This window comes from Girardinichthys multiradiatus, chromosome 24, assembly GCF_021462225.1.
Source record: "Girardinichthys multiradiatus isolate DD_20200921_A chromosome 24, DD_fGirMul_XY1, whole genome shotgun sequence".
NCBI lineage: Eukaryota > Metazoa > Chordata > Actinopteri > Cyprinodontiformes > Goodeidae > Girardinichthys > Girardinichthys multiradiatus.
The window spans coordinates 19,113,485-19,138,235 of NC_061816.1; the positions used below are offsets into that span (position 1 = coordinate 19,113,485).

Below are 24,751 nucleotides of genomic sequence, written 5' to 3' on the forward strand. Positions count from 1 at the left end.
TCTCCAGTTAAAAATGTTAAACACTCAGGCTGACCAAACCTGAACTGGATAATTCTAACCTGGAACCTTTTATTTTATTTGTGAAAACACAGAAAAATCTTTAAGTGCTTTTGTTGATAAAAGGATTGCCTTGGAATTAGACGAGCATAAAAGCTGCAGCACAGACTGAACCATGGTACTGATTTTTACAGTTTTAAAACCAATTTTCTGAAACCTTTATTCTGTTTTTTTTTTTTTTGTAAAGCAAAAAATAAAAATCTCACTCTCTGGAGCCAGCATCATGTATCGTGTTGGATCGTGGGCTGGATGTATTATACCCTTGATGTCAACATAAGGGGTGAAATGATCAAATATTTGGTAATTTTATATATAATTATTATTTATACATTCTCGCAATTATGCAAATCAAAGCTACCACAAATATAAAACACGTGCGGAATAATGAGAGAAATTCTCATGTGATTTTCCTACTGTTTTGAAGTAGATGCCAAATATGCTGCAGGCATGTGATTCCTGCAGTAAATGCATCCAGACGAAACTTTTCTGAACACACAGACATGTCTGAGGAACAAGAATCTCAAACAACAAACCAGCCTTTAAGACTAAAGAATCAGCTTCTTGCAGAAACCGTGGATCTGATGTCTGCTGTGCACTTAGTGGAAAACTTCAGATGCAAAAACATTACAGTGGGTGTTTATCCTTAGAGGCGAAGGTAACAGAAGCCTGTGCCTGTGTCAGTCACATGTGCACCCTCCACTGAGATAAATAAACTCAAAGTGGTGCTTCTTCTTTCTTGCTTCTGTCTCCTAAAGCAGTGTGAGATCAGTCGTCAGTGAAGACAGAACCCCTACCCTCCCTAAATTCTGTCTCCCCATTCTTCCCTCAACTCATCTTTCTTTTTCATTGATATTGATCCACTCTCTACAATTGACCAAGATTTTTCCCTCAACACTGAGCCATCTTCCATTGTTTCTTTCCTATTACTTCTTTTATCAATTTCTTTACATTTTATTCCGCTTTGGTCCGCTGTCCTCAACGACTTCTTTGTTCATGCATTTATAATTTTAATCATTTCCTCATTGTTATTTCGCCATCCTCCTCCTCACCATCTCCCCTTGCTATTTCTTCACGGTCACATTTCTTCCCCTCCTTTTTGTTTTTTTGCTCCTCCTCCTCCCTTCCCGACTGCATCTCCCCTCTCAGAGCTCCCTCCAGAGACGCTCGTTCTATTTGTAGCAGCTGAATGAGGATTTGGAAATCATGTAGTATCCAGCCTTATGGCAGATGGGTATAACGATCATCAATGTCCTTATGTGGTAGGGTGCCCTTTTTTACAGTAAATAGTTGTTTGATCTCCTGATTCATAGGGTGTTTCTGTTGAAGTCAAACCAATGCAAGTAGAAACTACAACCACAAGTGTAATCATGTTGAATCAACTTAATTTTATAATCAAAGTTAACCATTGTTGCTTCTTTGAAGTATAAGCTGGCATTTATGAAGCTCATATAAAACATGGATCAAGTCTGTGTGCTCAGACTTAAAATCCCTGTCTGTTGGAGAACTCTTTTTGCTGTTGTAAAAACCCTTCGCAACACATTTACAACAGCATTTAGAAAGCAGACTTGTAATATCAGGTTTTCATTGTAGTCTGAAAGGTATAAATATGGATTCATAAAGATTACACTGAAAACGGACTCTTCTGGGTTTAAAGATGACTGTCAATTACCCAGATCTAGTGTCTGGATGAAAAGGGGAAATGTGCCTCTAATATCTAAAAGTGTGTCTGATAGAAAAAAAAAACCTGCAGGTAATCAATAAACACTGGGTAATGTTTGTGTGAGTGGGTGATTGTGACTTGTATTGTAACGTGCTTTGAGGTGGTCGATAAGATTTTAAAAGTGCTATATAAATTCAATCCATTAGGCATTTATCTCATTATTTATTTTCTCTGCCTGTTGGTCCAACAATAACAACTATTGGTTCAGAGGTGCACGATTGTGCCTTCAGTATACTGTGCCTTGCCATTCTAGTATTCATTTCACTTGAATGCATTTTATTGGGGATTTATGCATAACTTTACAAGTAGAAACCTGAAAGGTGTGGGATGCATGTAAGTCAATATTTTTAAAACACCTTTCAGTCTTTTTGGGACATCTCACTTCCAGTTAGACTGGGTGGACTTTGACTAGGTCAATACATGAATATGCATCAGAATGGCTCCTGGAAGGTAAACCTCCTGTGTTTAGGTCCATCAGTCTTCCCATTTGCTCTTGCCAGTTTACTGGTCCCTGCTGTAGAAAAAGCATCCCCACAGCATGATGCTGCAATTACCATATTACACCTTGGGCATGGTGTTTTGAGGGTTGGTTTTTGACCACACAGCATTTTACATGTAGGCCAAAAAAGTTAGATTTTGTTGTCGTTTGACCAGAGGACTGTCCTCCATGTGTTTGCTATGGCTTGTGGAATCTAAGCAGATAATTCTTCTTGCCCTCGGGTTTCCATCCACAGCTGTGTCCGTCATTGTTAGGAATTATCCAAGTCAAAACTGGATCAAACCTGCAAAGAAAAACCCTGGTAGAACTTTGTCTGGTCCTATGAACATTTTTTAATTAAAAAGCACCATTTACTCAGTGAAATTCCTGTTTCTTAAAAAGTGTGAGGCGTAAATAGTCACCTTTGAATAAACGTAACTTTTGCCACCTGCAGTACCTTTTTCGTTTTTCATCAGAGAGGCATAGGACAAATGTATAGGATTTTATATTAGTTTTTGTTTTTAAATACTCAATATCAAAAATGATAGTTGCCATTGATTGACTGAAGTAGTTATGGACCTTTGCAGTAGGTAGCAATCAGCTTGAGCTCAGGGAGAATTCCTGACTGGCGAGAAAAGTTAGCAGCTGCTTAGGCCAGGCAAAAGACTGCTAAATAAAAGAGTTAAAACTGTGATGAAGATGTTTTTCATAAACTGTTTTTTTACAAACAAACACCAGACCAAAACTACATTAAAACTCATTTATTTATCCATCCCTCTGGGAGCCACAGGATGCCGAGGAGAACACATGCATGCAAACTCCTTGCAGAAAGGCCCTGGCCAGGATTTGAAACCCGGACCTTCTTGGTGCCAGGCAACAGTGGTAACAACTTCATGCAGCCTAAAAACTAATTTAGAATGATAAAAAAACTGAATAAAAATGGTAAAATAAAAAATGTTGGACGGGAGAGAAAATCAAATTTAATTTTAGTTGAGGGTGGCATGTCCCCTATGTAGACATGAAAGAAGCATTTGTCTTAGATGTGTTGGTTATGGTCAGCTAACTACAGTTCAATGACAAGAGTGCTTGGTGACACTTGTTTAATTTTCACACCAGAATTGTTTGTTTTTTGCAACCAGAAATATTTCCAAATAGTGCAGGAGCCTTCTTTCAGCTAGCTGACGGAGCAGTGTGCAGGATTGCATTGGGAAGGGGAAGTAGTGTGCTAAACTGTGCTCCATAAAGCTTTAGAGAGCTCTAGCCTTTCCCAGGCATCTTATTTAAAGTACTTTTGAACCCTAATAAGTGTACAACAGTAAATGTTAATGCTTGTTTTTAAAGTATTGGCATACCTTGTTATTGGTAACCGGCCTATGCATATTTACAACAAAATGAAGAACTTTTGAGATTGAACAGATTTTTTTAAATATATATTTTTAAGAAAATGAAGGGTCTGCCGTACACTCTCCAAATAAGCTCTAATTTGTCTTTAATTCACTGGATCAGATTGTGGGAAAAGTAGATCAGGTTGGCATGTGCCTAACTTTTGTTTTTTTCAACCTCCTAACTGAAGATGACAATTTGTTATTTTATAATATCTGTTTCAGTAACATCGTAAGTGCTTCTTATCTTTCTCAGTCTAATGTTGGGTCAACCGTGACAGAGTCTGTTTGAGTTTGATTTAAATGCAGCAACCTATTGTATAAAAACTGTAGATCTGCATAACAGCCTGGTCCATCTCTACAATAAAAGAAAAAAAATGTGACAGTGTGCTCTGGTAATCCTGTCACATGGCAACAAGTCACATTACAGCAAAAGGTATTACACTGTCTCAGTGCAATAGGTGGAAGCACAGAACAGCATGGTGCTTGTGTCTTACAAATTGGCACATTTCCTGGCTCCAATTTAAATGTTCTACTCTAAACCCGTGTGTGTTTGTGTGCAGCTAGAAGAAAGTGGTGGGGTAGGAGAAATACACCAGCAGGCCTGTGATACCGCAGACATACTGCAGAACGAGTAAAAATAAGAAATTTTGCTCTCCAACTGATAATAAATGCTCTAAGATTTTTTTTTTATATCTGTCCTCCCAAAGCTTACTATGTCTTGGATAAACTTGAAAAAAATACTCTGTGGTATATAGTGTGGGACTTAAAGCTACTATTTTAGACTGGTGTGGGTGAGTTGTCCTCACTGTACAGTGAGGATAACAAGTTTTTGATACACTGCCGATTTTGCAGGTTTCCCCACTTGCAAAGCGTGTAGAAGTTTTACATTTTTATCGTAGGTACTCTTCAACTGTGAGTGACAGAATTTAAAACAAAAATCCAGAAAATTATATTGTGTGATTTTTAACTTGAACTGGGGGACCTTGCATGTGCTACAGGATTTTAATCCATGGCGGCGTAGTGTGTTTCTAATGGTCTTCTTTGAGACTGTGGTCCCAGCTCTCTTCAGGTCATTGACCAGGTCCTGCTGTATGGAGGTAAATTTGTCTCAATATTATTCAATCAAATATAAAACTAATCTCAATTAAAAACAACTAATTTCAATCAAAAAAATAAATTGTGGTCAAAACTTTTGGAATATTCAATCAAACGAAACTAATCTCAATCAAAAAATATTAAGTTGTGATTAAAACTTTCAGAGTTGTATCGATTTATTATTATTTCTTTAATGGAATATTTTATTTTGGGGAGAAAAAAAAATAGTTTGAAAACTTTTTTTAAAATGACTCATTTTTTCTCACAAAGAGAAAAAAGTTATTTGCAAAACAAACTTTTATTTGCGCGTGTCAAAAATCTTTGGTCACAACTCTGGCTCTTTTGGTTTTGACACTCTCTGTTTTTGGTTGAACTCAACGAATTCTGAGTGCTGGGAACATGAACAACTACTCCAACAAAGTACCACAAATATGGGGTAAGAACGCTGTCAAAAACAATGTGTATGTAAAGATGGAAATGTGTGCATATTAGTCAATAGTTGTGCATAAGTAAAATCCAAAAGAGGTATTGTATATTTTCTTTATAAGAATACAAAATAAAATGTAACAGCTTCAAGAAATTACAAAGACAAAGTTCAAGTTTATAGTTGTGGTTTATTCTTTATGAATACAATATGTTTGTGAATACGATTTATTTTCTTTGAGAATACGAATTTACATCAGCGACTTGGCGTCACGTGATCTCGGTAGAAGAAGAAGAAGAAGCAGCAGGACTAGCGCCAAGATGACGGACCAAGAAAATATGGTACAAAGCCAGGTAATAGAATCATTGTTTTTGACAGCGTTCTTTCCCCATACACAAACGCTTCTTTTTGGTGAGGTCGATGAGGTCCTGTGGGAAGTGGTCTGGACAGCTTAAAGTGCAAGAGCATCCAGATCTCTTCTGACATCTCCTGGACTGGAAACACCCCTCGCCTGTTGAAGAAGGTACAACAACTCTTCTTCATCAGGACATGAAAACAGATTGTTCTCTCTCCTCAGCTGCTTACAAATGTCTACAGGGCCACGGTGGAAAGCACTCTGTGTCTCAGCATGACAGGGGCGTGGGAACTGCACATGAGAGGAAGGAAGTATCACGGGTGGTGAGGACAGCACACAGGATTATGGGATGCCATCTGCCCTGCCCGACATGGACTTGGTTTATACTACACTTGGGGTAGTTGTGTATTTCTCCAGAAACCTACAGTGAAATTATGAAATACTAATTCCGGTTGTAATATAGATGACCCTCTAATATAATCTGAAGAGATTGTGTTGTCACCTCTCTTGGTTTTGGAGAAATAAATTCCTCAAAGTTAGGCAAAGCATACAGGTCCTTCTCAAAATATTAGCATATTGTGATAAAGTTCATTATTTTCCATAATGTCATGATGAAAATTTAACATTCATATATTTTAGATTTATTGCACACTAACTGAAATATTTCAGGTCTTTTATTGTCTTAATACGGATGATTTTGGCATACAGCTCATGAAAACCCAAAATTCCTATCTCACAAAATTAGCATATCATTAAAAGGGTCTCTAAACGAGCTATGAACCTAATCATCTGAATCAACGAGTTAACTCTAAACACCTGCAAAAGATTCCTGAGGCCTTTAAAACTCCCAGCCTGGTTCATCACTCAAAACCCCAATCATGGGTAAGACTGACGACCCGACTGCTGTCCAGAAGGCCACTATTGACACCCTCAAGCAAGAGGGTAAGACACAGAAAGAAATTTCTGAACGAATAGGCTGTTCCCAGAGTGCTGTATCAAGGCACCTCAGTGGGAAGTCTGTGGGAAGGAAAAAGTGTGGCAGAAAACGCTGCACAACGAGAAGAGGTGACCAGACCCTGAGGAAGATTGTGGAGAAGGGCCGATTCCAGACCTTGGGGGACCTGCGGAAGCAGTGGACTGAGTCTGGAGTAGAAGCATCCAGAGCCACCGTGCACAGGCGTGTGCAGGAAATGGGCTACAGGTGCCGCATTCCCCAGTCCTGGGCTACAGAGAAGCAGCACTGGACTGTTGCTCAGTGGTCCAAAGTACTTTTTTCGGATGAAAGCAAATTCTGCATGTCATTCGGAAATCAAGGTGCCAGAGTCTGGAGGAAGACTGGGGAGAAGGAAATGCCAAAATGCCAGAAGTCCAGTGTCAAGTACCCACAGTCAGTGATGGTCTGGGGTGCCGTGTCAGCTGCTGGTGTTGGTCCACTGTGTTTTATCAAGTGCAGGGTCAATGCAGCTAGCTATCAGGAGATTTTGGAGCACTTCATGCTTCCATCTGCTGAAAAGCTTTATGGAGATGAAGATTTCATTTTTCAGCACGACTTGGCACCTGCTCACAGTGCCAAAACCACTGGTAAATGGTTTACTGACCATGGTATCACTGTGCTCAATTGGCCTGCCAACTCTCCTGACCTGAACCCCATAGAGAATCTGTGGGATATTGTGAAGAGAACGTTGAGAGACTCAAGACCCAACACTCTGGATGAGCTAAAGGCCGCTATCAAAGCATCCTGGGCCTCCATAAGACCTCAGCAGTGCCACAGGCTGATTGCCTCCATGCCACGCCGCATTGAAGCAGTCATTTCTGCCAAAGGATTCCCGACCAAGTATTGAGTGCATAACTGTACATGATTATTTGAAGGTTGACGTTTTTTGTATTAAAAACACTTTTCTTTTATTGGTCGGATGAAATATGCTAATTTTGTGAGATAGGAATTTTGGGTTTTCATGAGCTGTATGCCAAAATCATCCGTATTAAGACAATAAAAGACCTGAAATATTTCAGTTAGTGTACAATGAATCTAAAATATATGAATGTTAAATTTTCATCATTACATTATAGAAAATAATGAACTTTATCACAATATGCTAATTTTTTGAGAAGGACCTGTATACTGGTTAAGCATTGAGGTACTTTGACAAGGTATTTCTACAAAACTGTACAGTAAAATATTAAATATTTATTATTTTACATAAAACATGAATGTGAACGTTGTAAAAATGTAATTAATATAAATGTTCACTAGGCTACATTTCTGTTTTCCTCTTATTTTCTCAACCGTTGCCAGGATCGGGTCCTTTCTGCTCCATTAACGTAATGTGCCTTGTATGCGTGACGCTAATCTTTAAGAGAGAGCTAGTGTCGGCTGACATCACCGCGTATTTCTGACTGTCGGCTCACTTGACCGCAGTTTTCTTCTATACAGTTGATGTCTCCTCACTGAAGCGACGCTGCAAGCCCTGCAGTTCGAGCAGAAGTTCAGAGATGCGGGGGATCAGAGTCTACAGCTTTAGTCAGCGCTAACCAATAGGGAAACGTCTTACAGCGTTCGTCTTTAGGCCCCGCCCAGGATGTTCATGTTCCCAGAACTCAAAATTCGTGGAGTTCAACCAAAAACAGAGAGCGTCAAAACCAAAAGAGCCAGAGTCGTAACCAAAGATTTTTGACATGCGCAAATAAAAGTTTATGTTTTGCAAATAATTTCTCTTCCTGAGAACAAATGAGTCATTTTAATCAAAAAAAGTTTTCAAACAATTTTTTTTTCTCCCCAAAATAAAATATTCCATTAAGAAAAAATAATAATAATCGATACAACTCTGAAAATTTTGATCACAACTTAATATTTTTTGATTGAGATTAGTTTTGTTTGATTGAATATTCCAAAAGTTTTGACCACAATTAATTTTTTTGATTGAGATTAGATTTTTATTTGTTTGAATAATATTGAGACAAATTTACCTCCATACTGCTGTGTAGTTCTGGGCTGATCCCTCACTTTCCTCATAATCATTGATGCCCCACGAGGTGAGGTCTTACATGGAGCCCCAGACCGAAGGAGATTGACTGTCATCTTAAACTTCTTCCATTTTCTTATAATTGCACCAACAGTTGTTGCCTTCTCACCAAGCTGCTTGACTATTTTCCTGTTGTCCATCCGAGCTTTGTGGAGGTCTACTATTTTATCCCTGATGTCCTCACACAGCTCTCTGGTCTTGGCCATTGTGGAGAGGTTGGAGTTTGTTTGATTGAGTGTGTGGAAAGGTATCTTTCATACAGATAACGAGTTCAAACAGGTGCAGTTAATACAGGTAATGAGTGGAGAACAGGAGCCGGGATTCTTACTGGTTGTTAGGTGATCAAATCCTTATGTCATGCTATAAAATGCTAATTAATTACTTAAAAATCACACGATGTGATTTTCTGGATTTTTGTTTTAGATTCCGGCACTCACAGCTAAAGAGTACCTATGATAAAAATGAAAGACTTCTACATGCTTTGATAGTGGGAAAACCTGCAAAATCAGCAGTGCATCAAATATTGTTCTCCCTACTGTATATAGCAGTGGTGATTTTAGGCAAGAAGGTTGTGGGTTTGAATAACAGCCAGGTTCTTTTATGGACTTAGCATGTCTCAACACCAAGCTTTCCACAACCTTGCGTTGTAATAATAAGACAACGGATCAAATTTTGGCTAGTTTTATGGGTGCTCAATCTCTTAAAGTGATATAACAACTTGTTAAAATTTAACTTAGAAAATTGTTATCACAATTAGCATAATTTGTTTGGGTAGAGTTCAACTAACATTTCTTAGTAAATAATATGTCAGCTAAATAGCTAACAGACATTTAAATAACTTGGTTGAATTCCAACCAATTTGTAAGCATTTCCAACACAATGGTTAAATTGCAAATTTTAAGACTATTTAAATTTAATCACTTTAATCATTCAAACAATAAAATTTATAGTAATACAACATTTGAATTGTTGGTAATGATAAAAACATTCAATACGTGTTCAAAACTTTCCTTGATTTTTACACTTTATTCTCTGCTGGAAATAACACACAACAGTTGACTTAACCAGCATCTTCAGATGGGTTTTAATCAGAATGTTCATTACTAAAAGAAATGGGTTAATGTTCAAATTTAACCATTATTGGACATTATATATACAAACTAATATGCATTATTAAATTTGAATAATTCCAGTCATTAAAAATGAATACCATGCAAAATGAATTTTGTTTACATTTTAATGTAAGCTTGCATTTGTTTCTTTGTGTGTGGTTTTCACCGCCCTTCAGTTTCAAATGCTCCCCATATACAAATGTACAGTTCCTTGCGAAAGTATTCGGCCCCCTTGAACTTTTCAACTTCTTGCCACATTTCAGGCTTCAAACATAAAGATATAAAATTCAAATTTTTTATGATGAATCAACAACAAGTGGGACGCAATCATGAAGCGGAATGAAATTTATTGGATGTGTCAAACTTTTTTAACAAATAAAAAACTGAAAAGTGGGGCGTGCAATATTATTCGGCCCCTTTTCATTTCAGTGCAGCAAACTCACTCCAGAAGTTAAGTGAGGATCTCTGAATGATCCAATGTTGTCCCAAATGACTGATGATGATAAATAGAATCCACCTGTGTGTAATCAAGTCTCCGTATAAATGCACCTGCTCTGTGATAGTCTCAGGGTTCTGTTCAAAGCACAGAGAGCATCATGAAGACCAAGGAACACACCAGGCAGGTCCACGATACTCTTGTGGAGAAGATTAAAGCTGGATTTGGATACAAAAAGATTTCCCAAGCTTTAAACATCCCAAGGAGCACTGTGCAAGCAATCATATTGAAATGGAAGGAGTATCAGACCTCTGGAAATCTACCAAGACCCGGCCGTCCCTCTAAACGTTCATCTTGAACAAGGAGAAGACTGATCAGAGATGCAGCCAAGAGGCCCATGATCACTCTGGATGAACTGCAGAGATCTACAGCTGAGGTGGGAGAGTCTGTCCATAGGACAACAATCAGTCGTACACAGCACAAATCTGGCCTTTATGGAAGAGTGGCAAGAAGAAAGCCATTACTCAAAGATATCCATAAAAAGTCTTGTTTAAAGTTTGCCACAAGCCACCTGGGAGACACACCAAACATGTGGAAGAAGGTGCTCTGGTCAGATGAAACCAAAATCAAACTGTTTGGCCACAATGCAAAACGATATGTTTGGCGTAATAGCAACACAGCTCATCACCCTGAACACACCATCCCCACTGTCAAACATGGTGGTGGCAGCATCATGGTTTGGGCCTGCTTTTCGTCAGCAGGGACAGGGAAGATGGTCAAAATTGATGGGAAGATGGATGGGGCCAAATACAGGACCATTCTGGAAGAAAACCTGTTGGAGTCTGCAAGAGACCTGAGACTGGGACGGAGATTTATCTTCCAACAAGACAATGATCCAAAACATGAAGCCAAATCTACAATGGAATGGTTCACAAATAAACGTATCCAGGTGTTGGAATGGCCAAGTCAAAGTCCAGACCTGAATCCAATCGAGAATCTGTGGAAAGAGCTGAAGACTGCTGTTCACGAACGCTCTCCATCCAACCTCACTGAGCTGCAGCTCTTTTGCAAGGAAGAATGGGCAAGAACTTCAGTCTCTCGATGTGCAAAACTGATAGAGACAAACCCCAAGCGACTTACAGCTGTAATTGCACCAAAGGGTGGCGCTACAATGTATTAACGCAAGGGGACCGAATAATATTGCACACCCCACTTTTCAGTTTTTTATTTGTTAAAAAAGTTTGACACATTCAATAAATTTCATTCCACTTCACGATTGTGTCCCACTTGTTGATTCTTCATAAAAAATTTGAATTTTATATCTTTATGTTTGAAGCCTGAAATGTGGCAAGAAGTTGAAAGGTTCAAGGGGGCCGAATAGCTTTGCAAGGCAATGTATATGGATTTTTGATAACAAGCTAGCAAAGCTTTTTAGCCAAGTCTTTTTGAGGGCTGCTCTCAATTCTGTACCTTTACTCTCCATCTCACTGTGCTACCCACCACCTCCCACCCCTACATCTTCTTCTCCCTTGACTGTACCTTCACCGGATCCTTGGCAAGTTCTTCAACTCTTTCCGTTATTTCTCTTCAGCCCGGCCTCTCTCTGACTATCTATGTTAGTGCATCTAAAAGCCACCAAAACCTTTCATCATCTACTTAACATAATTTAAACTGCCTCTCTTTTCTTAGCCTATTTGTTTTCCAATCCATTTCTTTGACCTTGCTTTTCTCACACTTTCTTTGTTCAGGTTCTCCTCTACTGCAACTGGCTTTTGTCTTTTGCTCTAATTTAACACCCCTCACTCTGTCTTGCTCCTCCTTTGCACCCCTTGTTTTCTCCTGCATCTCTTTCTGTGCATACAACCTCCCACCGATAAATGAAAGTAATTTCTCTTGTTGTATTTTTATGTCCCCCAAAGAGGCACGTTCAAGGTCTTTCTGTATCTCATTTGTTTCTCAGAATGCTACAAAAGCATAATTCTGTCATTATTACTTAAACATTATTTAAATAGAAGCTCCAGCTTTTATTTAAATGGTGACAGTTTGAAATAAGTTGGACAGGTCATATCTCCATTAGCCAGCCTGTCATGGGTTCAATCTCAGCCCTGTTGAAGTTTGCCGCATGTACACCCCACATCCCCACGTCCACCATTTCCTGTCAGATCACTTTCGAAAAACTTAAAGGCCATTAGTACCTTTTTTTTATTTAAAAAAATATGATAAATCAGTTTATTATGTGGAGAATATTTCATTCAGAAATTTCAATTTGTTCAATTAAGTTCCATTACCTTTGTTTAATAAATAGTACAACAGATACAAAGTCTGCGCATTCATGTTAAAACTCCAGGTTTTGTATTTGCAGACGCTTAAACTAATACTTTGTTGAAGCACCTTTTGATTCACTTTCAGTGTTCAGTCTTCTTGGGTAGACACCTACCATCTGTTAGAGTTAGTCTGCTTAAGTTAGTCTGGTTAACCTGAGATAATGTTCATGTGTCCTAGCAGGATTTTCTTGACAGTTGCTTATTTGTATCTTTGAGCTGAAGCCAAACTTCAGAGGTTTCAAAGGAACCAAATGAGGTCATTGTATGTAAGTATCAGTCAGGAGAAGAGTACAAAAATCCCCACCATTACATATAAATATTGACACAGTACAGCCAGTCTTCAGTATTTGGAAAAAAATCTGGAACAACAGCAGCAAAAATGAGACATTAAACGTTTCACCTTAATGGATAAAAACCAAGACAGAACCAGTCTGGGAGGTGGGAAACATCCTGAAAGTAATATTGAGGAAGGTGCAGGAATGTCTGGTTAGTACTGTATGTGTTCTATATGTAACAGTAGTTTTCTGTATTCTTTATGTGTCTGGACTACAGACTCCAAAGTCAGCATTCTAAATGCTTTTTAATGTGTCACTTGCATCAAAATGTTATGTATCTCTATATTAATTACATTTTTATCCTTTTTATAACATTTCTTCTCTTTCCCCATTTCCCCCTCCCAGACTGGCAGGTTGCCACGCTAGCCCTGTTGCTCGGGGGCGGAGCCTTGGTGTTGATGTCATTTCTAGTTGCTTTGGTTGCCGTGTGCATCGGTACAAGACGGCGATTCTACGCTCCTGTTGCCTTCATGCTCTTTGCTGCAGGTCAGCACACACTCAAGTTCTCAAATACGCATGCTGGAGTCCTGGGTTCCAGGCGAAACTCTATACAGTGCCTTGCAAAAATGCTTTATGTTTTTATCATTTTGCTACAGTTCATCCACAAATTTCAGTGTATTTTATTAAAATGTTATGTGATAGACTAACACAAAGTATTGAATAACTCAGAAGTGGAAGGAAGTTGACAGCTTGGAGCAGAGACGGCTTTCCTGTTTCCTAGAGTAAATCACACTGCATAAAAATGCATGCAACAATTTTTTACATTTTTATTTGTAAATACTTTTGAAAAGTCATTTTCATTCCACTTCACAAATATGCTCATCTGTTTGTTGTCGTGTTACATAAAATCCCAATAAAATATGTTAAATGTTGGGTTGGTAATGTCAAAGATTTTAAGGGGTCTTGACACTTTTGCAAGGGATTACTTGCATACAAATTTGTGACTTCCACTGATTTGTGTTGCCTAATACAAGTCCTGTCCCTGATCTTGACCTTGCCACAGCAAGCCTAACCAGGTATACAGTTGCATTTGGGAAGGAACTATGTCCCCATAAGGCCTACCGATCTTGACAAGTCCATGATTTAAAGTGAAAGTCCCTAATAATCTAGTCCGACAACAACCAAGCTTCTCACTTTGAAAAAATAGGAGTAAATTTCAATATTTGTTTTAAACGTTAGGTGATTTATTTTGAAAAGCAGGATCTGTTTCTTAATTATATCGAGCAAACCTTAGCATGACTTTACCAAAGTAGAACTAATCCTGACTTGAAAGGATGGCACAAATATGCTTAAAGCATGCATAAAGCTTGAATTTCTTTAAAAAAAAATACTTTGAATTAAACATCTTCATTGTTATAAATCATTTTTCATTCCAGCAGTTATTCTGCAGCGATATTATTATTTTTTTATTATTAATTTTCTTGTTCTTTAATATAATTCAGTGTGAAGTTTTGTTTTAAACTGTTTTGCGATTTCCTGAAAGCACACCTTGCAGCACCTTAGTAAAGTAAGATGCTTGAGCATTTGTTCCTCTGATAGCTGTAATTTTATGCTGTTATTGCTTTAAGATTTTCCTTACGTTAATCCCAGCAGGATGTCTTGCAATAATAGGCCTCAGCTGCCACTGCTAAACATAATGCTTTTGCAATTTAAAGTGGTTCACTTTTGCAATTTGGGAACAATGTGTTGCCTTGGTTACTAAAGTAATACTCAAACTTAAAAGAACTGAGTGGTGTTTTAAAGGCCACCTGGTCAGCAGCAGAGGAAAATCAGATTTTTACTGATGTGGCAGCATGTAAAAGAAGTAACTTTTAGTGTTCTTAGAATTATTAAGTAGATGCCTCCTTTGTTGCCACAACAGCCTTGAGCTTTTAAGAGAGATGCCTCTAAAGCTCTGCAGAGGTATTTGATAACAAACTGTTATTGCCTGATCCTTTTAGTTCTGGACATTAGAAGGTTGGGTCATTGAAGCTCTAATTTGTTGCCAATAAGCTTTTACGTTGCCTTCCAAAAGAATTAAAAACCATTCAACTTTACAGATTTTGTGACAACAACCACAAACCCTGATGTATCCGAATCGGCTTTTCAGTGACAGGCCAACACAAAGTAGTGTATGATTGCTCAGCAAAAGGAAAATTATACATAGTTGTCACATGTTTGGCAAGATGGGAGGGCATCATCAGAGCAGCTGTGAAATGATTCAATTTTAGGGATTAAATCTAGAAGCATCGGTTTTTACATCCTTGCATTGCTAAATGTCGAGTCATTTAATGAGACACTTATGCTTCTATTTAGAAATCATTTAATTTTGGAGATTATTTCTCTTGTTGCACACTTTTTAGTTGTAACCCTGCAGGAAAAGCATTCCCACAGCATAATGCTGCCACCACCTTGGGTTACCAGGAACATGGTGTGTTCATGATGTACGTGATGTATGTTTTAGTTTGCCACCACACATGGTGTTTTACATTGAGACATAGCCAGAGCACCACCTTCTACATGTGTGCTTTGTCCCCTACATTCAAAATAGGATGCCTATGGTCTTCTTTCGACAATTACAATGTTCACCATTGTTCAAACTTCTGAAGCCTTAACAGAACACCTGGATGTTTACTAAGATTACATCACACACACCTGGACTTTGCCTTCAGAAGGCAATTGGTTGCGCTGGATTTTATTTTGGAATGTCAGAGTAAAAGGAAGAGGGATCCAAAGCCAGGCAACCATTTTCCTTCCACATCACAGTTATCTACTTCTTTGTGTTGGTCTGTCCACATAAAATACACGTTTGTGGCTGTAATTTGACAAAATGTGAACAATTCTAACCAGGATGCATATTTTAGCAAAACACTGAATGTGGCTGCTGCAGTTAAGTGATGACTGCAGAAGTAAGAAAAATCCTCCTGCAGTGAATGAGTTAGTTCTCTGCGCTCATTGTTCTGCACTCAAATGCAAAGCAGAGATGCTCCCTTACAAAGACAGCTTCATGCCTCCCTGTTCTTCCTCTTCTCTCTGATCAGATCACACACATGCATTCTTGTTTTATCTGCATAAATTCTGAGTCCAGTTTACTGTCATGTGGTTGTGCCAAATATTCAAACTTTTAGTCAAAAAGTAAAAGTATTAATGTAGGTGTAAGAATGAACTGGCTTTGTCTCTTTCTTTTGTTTACTTTCCTGAATTAAATGAAAATCCATCTTTTGGTGTTACAAAAAGTTATTAAAAATTCTCTTGTGTCCTCCCACTCAGAATACAAAAGCAAAATAAATTTCCAACTAATAACATAGTTCCTTTGATCTGAGATAAACAACCTTTATACATTATTGATTCTCACACCAACATTCTCTTGGAGATTTGTTTTTAGCACCATCTGTATTATTAACATACTGTTTTATGCATCCAGGTTTTTGTGTACTACTGCCTGTATTTTCAGAAGAGCAACGATTTGATACCAGAGCTTGTTCTCCTCTCTATTCCCCTAAAAGTGAACTCCAAACCATTAAGTTCCAACTGATTAAAAGTCAGGAAATCAGGTAATTTCATTGAAGTGATGCATGCCTTCATATAAAATAAACATATATTTCATCAGAGCCACCTGACCAAATATGGACCAGAACCAAAATAAAAGAAATGGGGTTTATTACAAAGTTTTCAGAAAATAATATACATTTAAAATGAATATTTTTATGTGTAGAAAAAAAAGCTGATTGGCAATTGTTTAACTACACCGATACAAAATGGATGTAGGTAGGTAGAAAATTGTGAGGTGTAGGTACAAAATGCAGCCAAGAACTGGTGAAGACGTGACCCAAAGCTACAGTGGAAGGAAGAAACCTTAATTACATCCAGGCTCTGTATGGGTTTGTTTGCCTTGACAATTTGGGAGCTAAGAGTACAGAAAAGAAGCACTGGGTCAGTTATACTTTCTACTATAGCCTGAAGCTATAGTGCCATAACTATAAAAAAAAGTGTTGTGAAAAATGATTTGCCTCCCCTACAGATTTCTTCAGTTTTTGCTTTTTTGTCACACTTAAATCATTCAGATTATCAAACAACTTTCACTGTCACATAAAATAGGCTGCAAGATCTGAAAAAGCAACACATAATGCCACACTTTAAACAATTTCAAGAACAGATGAGAAGTTAATTCTTTTACATCTATTAGTTTGGAAAAGGTTTCAAAGCCATTTGTAAGGCTTTTTCTAACGAACCACATTAAGAACTATTATTCACAAAAAGAGAAAGCATGGAACAAAGGTAAACACCCTTCTATGAGTGGCCAGGGTATCAGAATTACTCAAAGACAACTAATCCAGAGGTTCACAGAAGAACCAAGAAAAAAATCTAAAACACTTCAGTGTTCACGATTCAACAATAAGAAAGAGAGACTGGGCAAAAATGACATAAATGGTAGAGTTTCAAGTACCATAACCACTACTGACTCAAAAGAATACAGAGGCCCATTTCACACGTGCTAAAAAACATCTTGATGATCCCTACGACTTTTGGAAAAGTATTCTGTCAATTAACGCAGATAAGAGTGGAGCTTTTTAGAAGAAGCCTCCCCTTACATTGTGCATAAAACTAATATCATTTTAAGAACCGAACACCATACCTGCTGTCAAACATGGCGGTGGTAGGCTGATGGTTTGGGGCTGCTTCACCATCTACACAACTTAATTTAATTGTTGGAGCCATAAAAGGAGAATATCTGGCTATCCATTTGTGACTTAAGTTCAAGTTCAATCAGCAGGACAATGATTCATAGCACACCAGCAGATCCACCTCTGAATGGTTCAAAATTATGTTTTTGGTGTGGCCTAGTCAAAGTCTGGAATTAAATCTGATTGGGTACCCTCCAATGTGTTAAATGAAACAAATTCTGAAGAAGAGTGGACCTAAAGTCCTCTACGGTTAAAAACTCATTGCAAACACTGAATGGCAGTTGTTGCCATCTAGGGTGGCAAAACCAGTTATCGGGTTTAGGTCTAAATTATTTTTCTTGGGGTCCAGTTGATTTGGATCGCTTTTCACTGTCCCTTTAAGAAATAAAACCATCATTTAAAAACAGTGTTTTTATTTTCTTTGACTGAAGTAAAATTTTATGATCTGAAACATTTAAGCACATCAAAATAGCTAAAACAGAGGAAATATGTAAGGGGATAAAATACTTTCTCCCATCTCTGTAACTCTATTCTATTCCACCAAACATTTGGTCTGTATTCCAAATGACCACATATGCTTTGGCAGTCTGATCTCTTGGATGTAAGCAGTCCAATCTGACAGGCTGGTAACAAGTTAAACTAGCTGACCAGACAACTTTGAAGAGTGCATAAATGACTTAGCATTAGCTGCAGACAGAGTGTGTGGAGGTGATAGGTGGAGGTGGAGGGCTTAACTCCCTTCGCATTCTTTCTTTTCAGTGTTGTATTTGTACTGGAAACTGTTTCCTCTACTTGTTTTCTCATCATTTCATCTTTGGCACATAGGAGCACATTGGTCCTGCAACACATATGGTCTCCACAGAAAACCAGTAAAACATTGGGGATACTATTTAAGTCTCAAGCTTGATTAATATGTTTGGTCACTGTGAATTGTCATTCTCAACTCTACATTAGTGCTACGCAGTATAATGTGAACTAATCTTTAAAGACAAACTATTTAAAATCCATAGGGACTCTGATTTTGCGTAGATTCGATTGCCTTCTCGATTTTGCTATATAGGTCAAATAGATTTAGTCTATGACAAAAGGTTATAAAGGTTTGGGCATGAAATGAACACATGAAACAAATAAAGCAAGTTCAGAAAATAACAAAGATGTGTTTAAAGACATAAATGGAGGTACAGCATAAGGTAAATGGTAAATGGCCTGTACTTGTATAGCACTTTATTAAGTCCCCAGAGACACCAAAGCGCTTTACACTACAATCAGTCATCCAACCATTCATACACACATTCACACACTGACAGTGGTAGACTACATTGTAGCCACAGCTGCCCTGGGCAGCCTGACAGAGGTGAGACTGCCATACACAGGCGCCACCGAGCCCTCTGACCACCATCAGCAGGCAAAGCGGGTGAAGTGTCTTGCCCAAGGACACAACGACTGAGACAGACAGAGATTGGGGTTTGACCCAGCAACCCACCGGTTACAGGACAAACCCCTACCACTGCCACCACCATCACACAGATGGAGATTAGTTTGTACACAATCTGTGAAGTTATTTGCCAGTGACATATTAGGCCATAGTGAATAAGGTTAGCTTGCTAGCTTATTTGTGTCGTGGTTTGCTTAGTACAGTGGCAAAACTGTGGCCCTGCACAAGACATTAGAAATATTTTGCTGCATCTAAAAGCAAGTGATGGAAGTTAATTCACCGACCGGGCTCCTTCTGAGATGCATCTTTTCAATTGCTTGTTGACTCAAATAGCAAATCAGCTAATCACATGGCAGAAACTCAATACATTTAGGTATCTAAACTTGGGGAAAACATCTTGCTGAAGTTTGAACTGAGCATCAGAATAAAGAAGAAAGTGACTTTGAATGTGGCATGGCAGTTAGTGTCAGACGGGATGATATTAGTATTTCAGAAACTGCTGAGCTAATAAGATTTGCCACGCCCATGCATCTTCTGGGTTTACATAAAATGGCTCTAAAAAGAGAACATATCCATTTAGGGGAGTTCGGTGGGCAAAAATATTTTGGTGACCACAGTGTACCCATCTTGTAATGGTTACTTACAGCAGGATAATGCTCCATTTTGCTAAGTTCAAATTATTTCATAGTGGTTTTTAGAACATAACACTGAACAGCAATGACCTCCACAATCAGCTGATCCCAATCCAATAGAGCACCTTTGGTGTGTAGATGCACATAATGGATGTGGAACTGCCAAATCTGCAGCAACTGCTATCATGTCAATATGGACCAAAATCTCTGAGGAACGCTTCCAACACTTTGTTGAATGTCATATAGCATTAAGGTAGTTCTGAAGGCAAAAGGTAGTCCAAGCCGGTATTTGCTAGGTGTACCTAATGAAGTGTCTGGTAAATGTATATACACAAACAAGATTGTGTTTTAAGTCGAAACTGAGTTGTTGATGGTGATCTTCCACACTTTGAGACAGACAACATAGTGTGGTCCGAGATGGGCAGTTCACATGCATTTCTCCACACCATCTTATCTAAATGTTGTACCTCTTCTAAATTACCAAAAGACAACAGTCTGGTTGTCTATTTGTGAGCTAACTGGTAGCATTTTGGACATATATTAGTTATCGGTGGATACTGAGCACAGAATGACATTATACTTATACCTTCAAAGTTATGTCTTGTATTTACCATGTCCATCTCCTGTAGTTGTCCTCCAGGCCTGCAGCTTGGTCCTCTACCCCATCAAGTTCATCGAGAGCATCAACCTGAGGATCTATCACGAGTTCAACTGGGGCTACGGGCTGGCCTGGGGAGGGACCATTTTTTCCTTTGGTGGGGGAATCCTCTACTGCCTCAACCCCAAGAGCTACGAGGACTACTACTAACTCCAGTTAAAGCTGGGTACTTCACAGCTACATGGTGGCAAAGAAGTAGACTTGGGGAGGGGGAGTTTGTTTTCAACAGCTGATTTCCCTGGATGTGTTGGAAACAATGAACATCAGATTTCAGCGGCCCCATTTACTGTCAGAAGCTTTGACCCTTCGAAACAAAACAGATGGTCAAGATATTTCTTTTCTTGACTCTGTTAAAATAACTATGATTGTTGAAGCAGAGTTGTAGCTGATCCGATTTAGCAGATTCGTCTTGGCAGGGATTGGTTCAGTTTATGAATGGTTTATTGCTAAGACTTGGGAAACACCCTTCAGAAATCAACAGATGGTAGTCGCGACAACTCTGCCCCCATTCTTGGCTTCAAAAACCCACGTTTTTGACTTTGTTAGAAAAGTCTTTCATGCACACACCCACTTCTTTGGCTGAATCTCTTTAAATCTCTTCACCCCAGTTTCCAGCTCCATCATCAAATCTATGGCTTGGTTAGATGTGGTATTTTGTTTTTCAGAATCCTTTGGAGTCCCTGAACTTCCACCAGATGTGGAAGGGGATCACATCCTCATCACTTTTCAACATACTCTTCCTGGAGGAAGGTGAGGACGGAAAAAAAAAGTAAGACAACTACTCAATATTCCGTTATCGACCCATTTGTCTGTTACCACGGCAACCCAGAGGGAGGGCACATGAAGTTGTCATGATTGATTACCCACGGTTGAGGGTTGTAAGACAGTACAGCCCTCGGAGGCCTCCAAGCATCTTCGATTGCCCATCGAACAGAGTTTCTCAAACCACCTGTCATTTAGTGTACCGTTTCCCCCCCTGGTAAAAGGAGTGTTGTTGTTTATGCACCATATTTTCAGCCTGTCAGTGGTCAGGTTTACATGTACAACAGGCGTGTGAGAAAGGAGGAACGTTCCAAATGGAATCGTGTAATTATGCAGTGATTTGATGGAGATTCCTCGGGGCATTCATGCCTTGTCTCATTTCCTGACTGTGTTTAGCAAATTCCTCAGCCTGGTTAGGGGTGAAAAGAATGCCTTGCCTTAGTTGGATGCAAAAACAATGTCTACTCACAAAAATTATACATGCTTTTAAATGCTTTCAATTTGTTATAAAGGATCAAATAGGCAAATGAGTTGGAGATCATTCAACTTTTCTTGTACCAAGTGATAGTAGTACCACTTCGAGGTTCTTGAGACTATTCAAGTATTCACTCAACATATCCCTCCATCTGTGCCTTTCTTCAAGTCATCAACGCATTAGGCTGTAAGATCAGAGCTCAGAATATACTCTATGTATACAGGCAGATCAAGTAAACAAGAGTTGCAAGTCCTACACTTGTTCATTTTGGTGTAATCCATTTGGACCCACAAGTTGGGTGTTTTGTGTTCCTTAACTTTAAGCTAAAATATCTACCCAACAGGTAAAAAACTATTTGTTATAGCTTTAATAGGAAACTTATTCTTGTCAGTATATGCTGTTACTTGCAGAGGTTTCCATGTTCCTTTAAGTATTTTTTTCATGTTACAACCTCAAGCATTGATATATTTTATTGTGATTGTATGTGATTGACTTATATAATGTAGTGCATAATTTTAAAAGGGGAAAAATATATCCATGGTAAAAATCAGACAACTATGCTTTACATTTTTATTCACCCCTTTTTGTTCTGATAGTCTTAAATAATATCCATTTCTTCTTAACTAATTAGTATTAGTAGTCCACCCGTATGTAATCTAATCTTAGTATAATTGTAGCTGTTCTGTGAAGGCCTCAGAAGGTTGTTAGAGAACATTAGTGAACAAACAGAATCGTGAAGAACAAAGCAGAGAGCTCAATCAACACTGTGAAACATGGAGATATGCTATGGGAAAGCATTTCTGAGCTGATGGAAGTACTGGAGTTAAATTCTAGGTCAATCATGGAAAAAAATCATATACAAGGTGAAGAAGTACTGAAACCGGTGAAGGTTCACCTTCCTGCAGGTCAATGACCCTACCATAAAGTTAGAGCTAAAGTTAGATCAATGCATGTTCTTTTATTATAATGGCCCAATGAAATTCCAGCTAAAGGTGGTTAAAGGATTGACCAAGAAGGGCTGTAAGAGCTGGGTTTTGCATAGAAATATTTAGTTCAGGTTTTTCCAGTTTTATTTTAGATTTTGATCTTGAGAAGATCAAAGGCAGTCCAGGCTCACAAACAACTAGTTGCAAAACAGCCATTTAGTTTAATACCAATAGGAAATCCTAAACAGATGCATGGTTAGCGGCTAAAGGTTAGCCAGTCGCAGTGATTTGAGAGTTCACAAATCGCTTCTATCTTGTCTGTCACTCTGTCAGTGCTTCTTTTTTCTATCATGTATCCAAAATGCTGCCACACAAACCATTTAAACATGATCGATGCTTTTTATAATGCTTATTTGATAGAGTATCTCAGCCAACTTAATAAAAAGTCTTTATTACCCGACTATGTAAACATAAGACATTACTTCCTTTTTTACTTCAAAACAAGAGTCTCAAACATGAATACAACAGGGTGTCAAGCTCTCTTAACTTCATGGCTTACAGCTACACCAAGAGAAGTCACCTGGTAAAAGAACTGAATAGTTTTAACATGACAATGTTCTAATGGTTTCTAAAGTCACATCAGCTTAAATCACTGTACCATTTGTTTAAGATTAGGAGTGGTTTTAACATGGCAGAAATCCATTGCTGTCCTGGCATCACTTAGTCTAGCTATCAGGCTTAACCTGTGTGAAAAACATGTCTTTTGTACAAAATGACAGCACTAACAATGTTTTCTACTGCGCTTTATTTAATAACTCCTCATAAACTGAATCCGTAGTAAACACTGTCATAATCTACACTTCAACTGTGACAATGAACCTCACAGAGAATCTCTGGCTTTGTACAACATATGTGAAGAGACATTTGAAAAGGTCTATTCCTGTGTGCATGTAAGCGTGGCTACTGACGCAGACTGTTCATAAGTTGTTTCTACTGATAAGTTCAGACTATGTTCCAGGACCAAACTGTTCTCTTGTCAACTGTAAATGTCAGGAATCTGCACACACTCAATATGTAGTTTCTAGTTGAAGACATTCTGGCATATATTTAGTTGTGCAGAAAAAGAAAATGTCACAATTAATCAATCCAAGGACACATATTGGTAAAAAGTAAGCCTGGTATTTTACTTTAATGGTCCTTTGCATTACAAAAAAGATCATCTGACAATGTTGGAATTTTTTTCTGTTCCCCTGCCCCCTAATTTTGGGCTGACATTTTTATTCAGATGGTGTCATGTTCTGCTTTTTTATCATGTAGGTATTTCTTGATTGTACACCACCTCCTCTTCAGGTCCCTTACCAGGATATTTTAATTGCTTATTAGTAATCAGCTCCTAGGGCTGCACGGTGGGGCAGTTGGTAGCACTGTTGCCTTGCAGCAAGAAGGTCCTGGGTTTGATTCCCAGCCAGGGGTCTTTCTGCATGGAGTTTGCATGTTCTCCCCATGCATGTGTGGGTTCTCACTGGGTACTCTGGCTTCCTCCCACAGTCCAAAGACATGCCTGTTAGGTTAATTGGTCAATCTAAATTGCCCTTAGGTGTATGAGTGTGTGCATGGTTATTTGTGTGTTGCCCTGTGATGGACTGGCAACCTGTCCAGGGTGTGCCCTGCCTTTTGCCCATAGACCGCTGGAGATAGGCACCAGCTCCCCCGTGACCCACTATGGAATAAGCAGTAGAAAATGACTGACTGACTGCTATTTATTTACCCCATGTTGTGTGTTCTAACATTTTGCATGCTTAATTACATTCCTTTCATTGGGAGCTCATTTCTTCACCCCAGACTCCAGGTGTGTGGGGGTTTGAATGTAAAACAGTCCTCCTGCGGGTATTTGGAAATTCAAGCAGCGTTTTTCATTTGCTGTCCCCTTCATTGTCACATATTTACTGTGGAGCTGACAAGTAACCATCATCCAAAAATAGGATCCAGGCCGACTCCCTAGCCACCAAAACAAATAAAGGACTTGGAAGGCGGCCACATGCTTCAAGGAATTGACAGAAGTCCATTTATTTTACGAATCTCCTACATATGGAAATCTACATTGAAAGGTTTGTACATTATGGAAAAAAAAACACACTCATGTGATAATTTGCGATCCTTTGAACTTCTTGAAGTCTTTTTTATTACTGTTCTATGTATTTTTCTTCCATTGTCATTCTGGAACAGCTTAGGCCATGTCCACACTAACACAAATATTTTGCAAGTTGTTTTTCTATTTGGACTTCGTTTCATCATGCAAACTGAGTTCTTAGTGAAAAAAGCGGCACTTTTCACACCCAAACGACAATTTTCTGGATGTTTTTTAAACAGATTTTTTCATCTAGTTTTGAAAAATTCTGCATCTATTTGTCTGTTTGATTAAAAAAACGCTGTAATATATATGCTTTCCCAGCAG

At 38.6% G+C, this 24,751-nt stretch overlaps 1 protein-coding gene across 2 annotated transcripts in view; it reads left to right on the plus strand.

Moving 5' to 3' along the window:
* LOC124861709 (transmembrane protein 47-like) overlaps nt 1-22,757 on the plus strand; it is a 49,387-nt gene extending 26,630 nt beyond the window's left edge. The window contains exons 5-7 of one of the 2 annotated variants that reach the window (XM_047355632.1): nt 13,090-13,230; nt 16,178-16,277; nt 20,105-22,757. In XM_047355632.1, coding sequence (XP_047211588.1) covers nt 13,090-13,230; nt 16,178-16,277; nt 20,105-20,366 — 503 coding nt within the window. In that variant the 3' untranslated portion in view covers nt 20,367-22,757. The remainder of the gene's footprint in view (nt 1-13,089; nt 13,231-16,177; nt 16,278-20,104) is intronic. The other variant, XM_047355633.1, reaches the window with a different exon arrangement.
* Nucleotides 22,758-24,751: the final 1,994 nt, after the last annotated feature.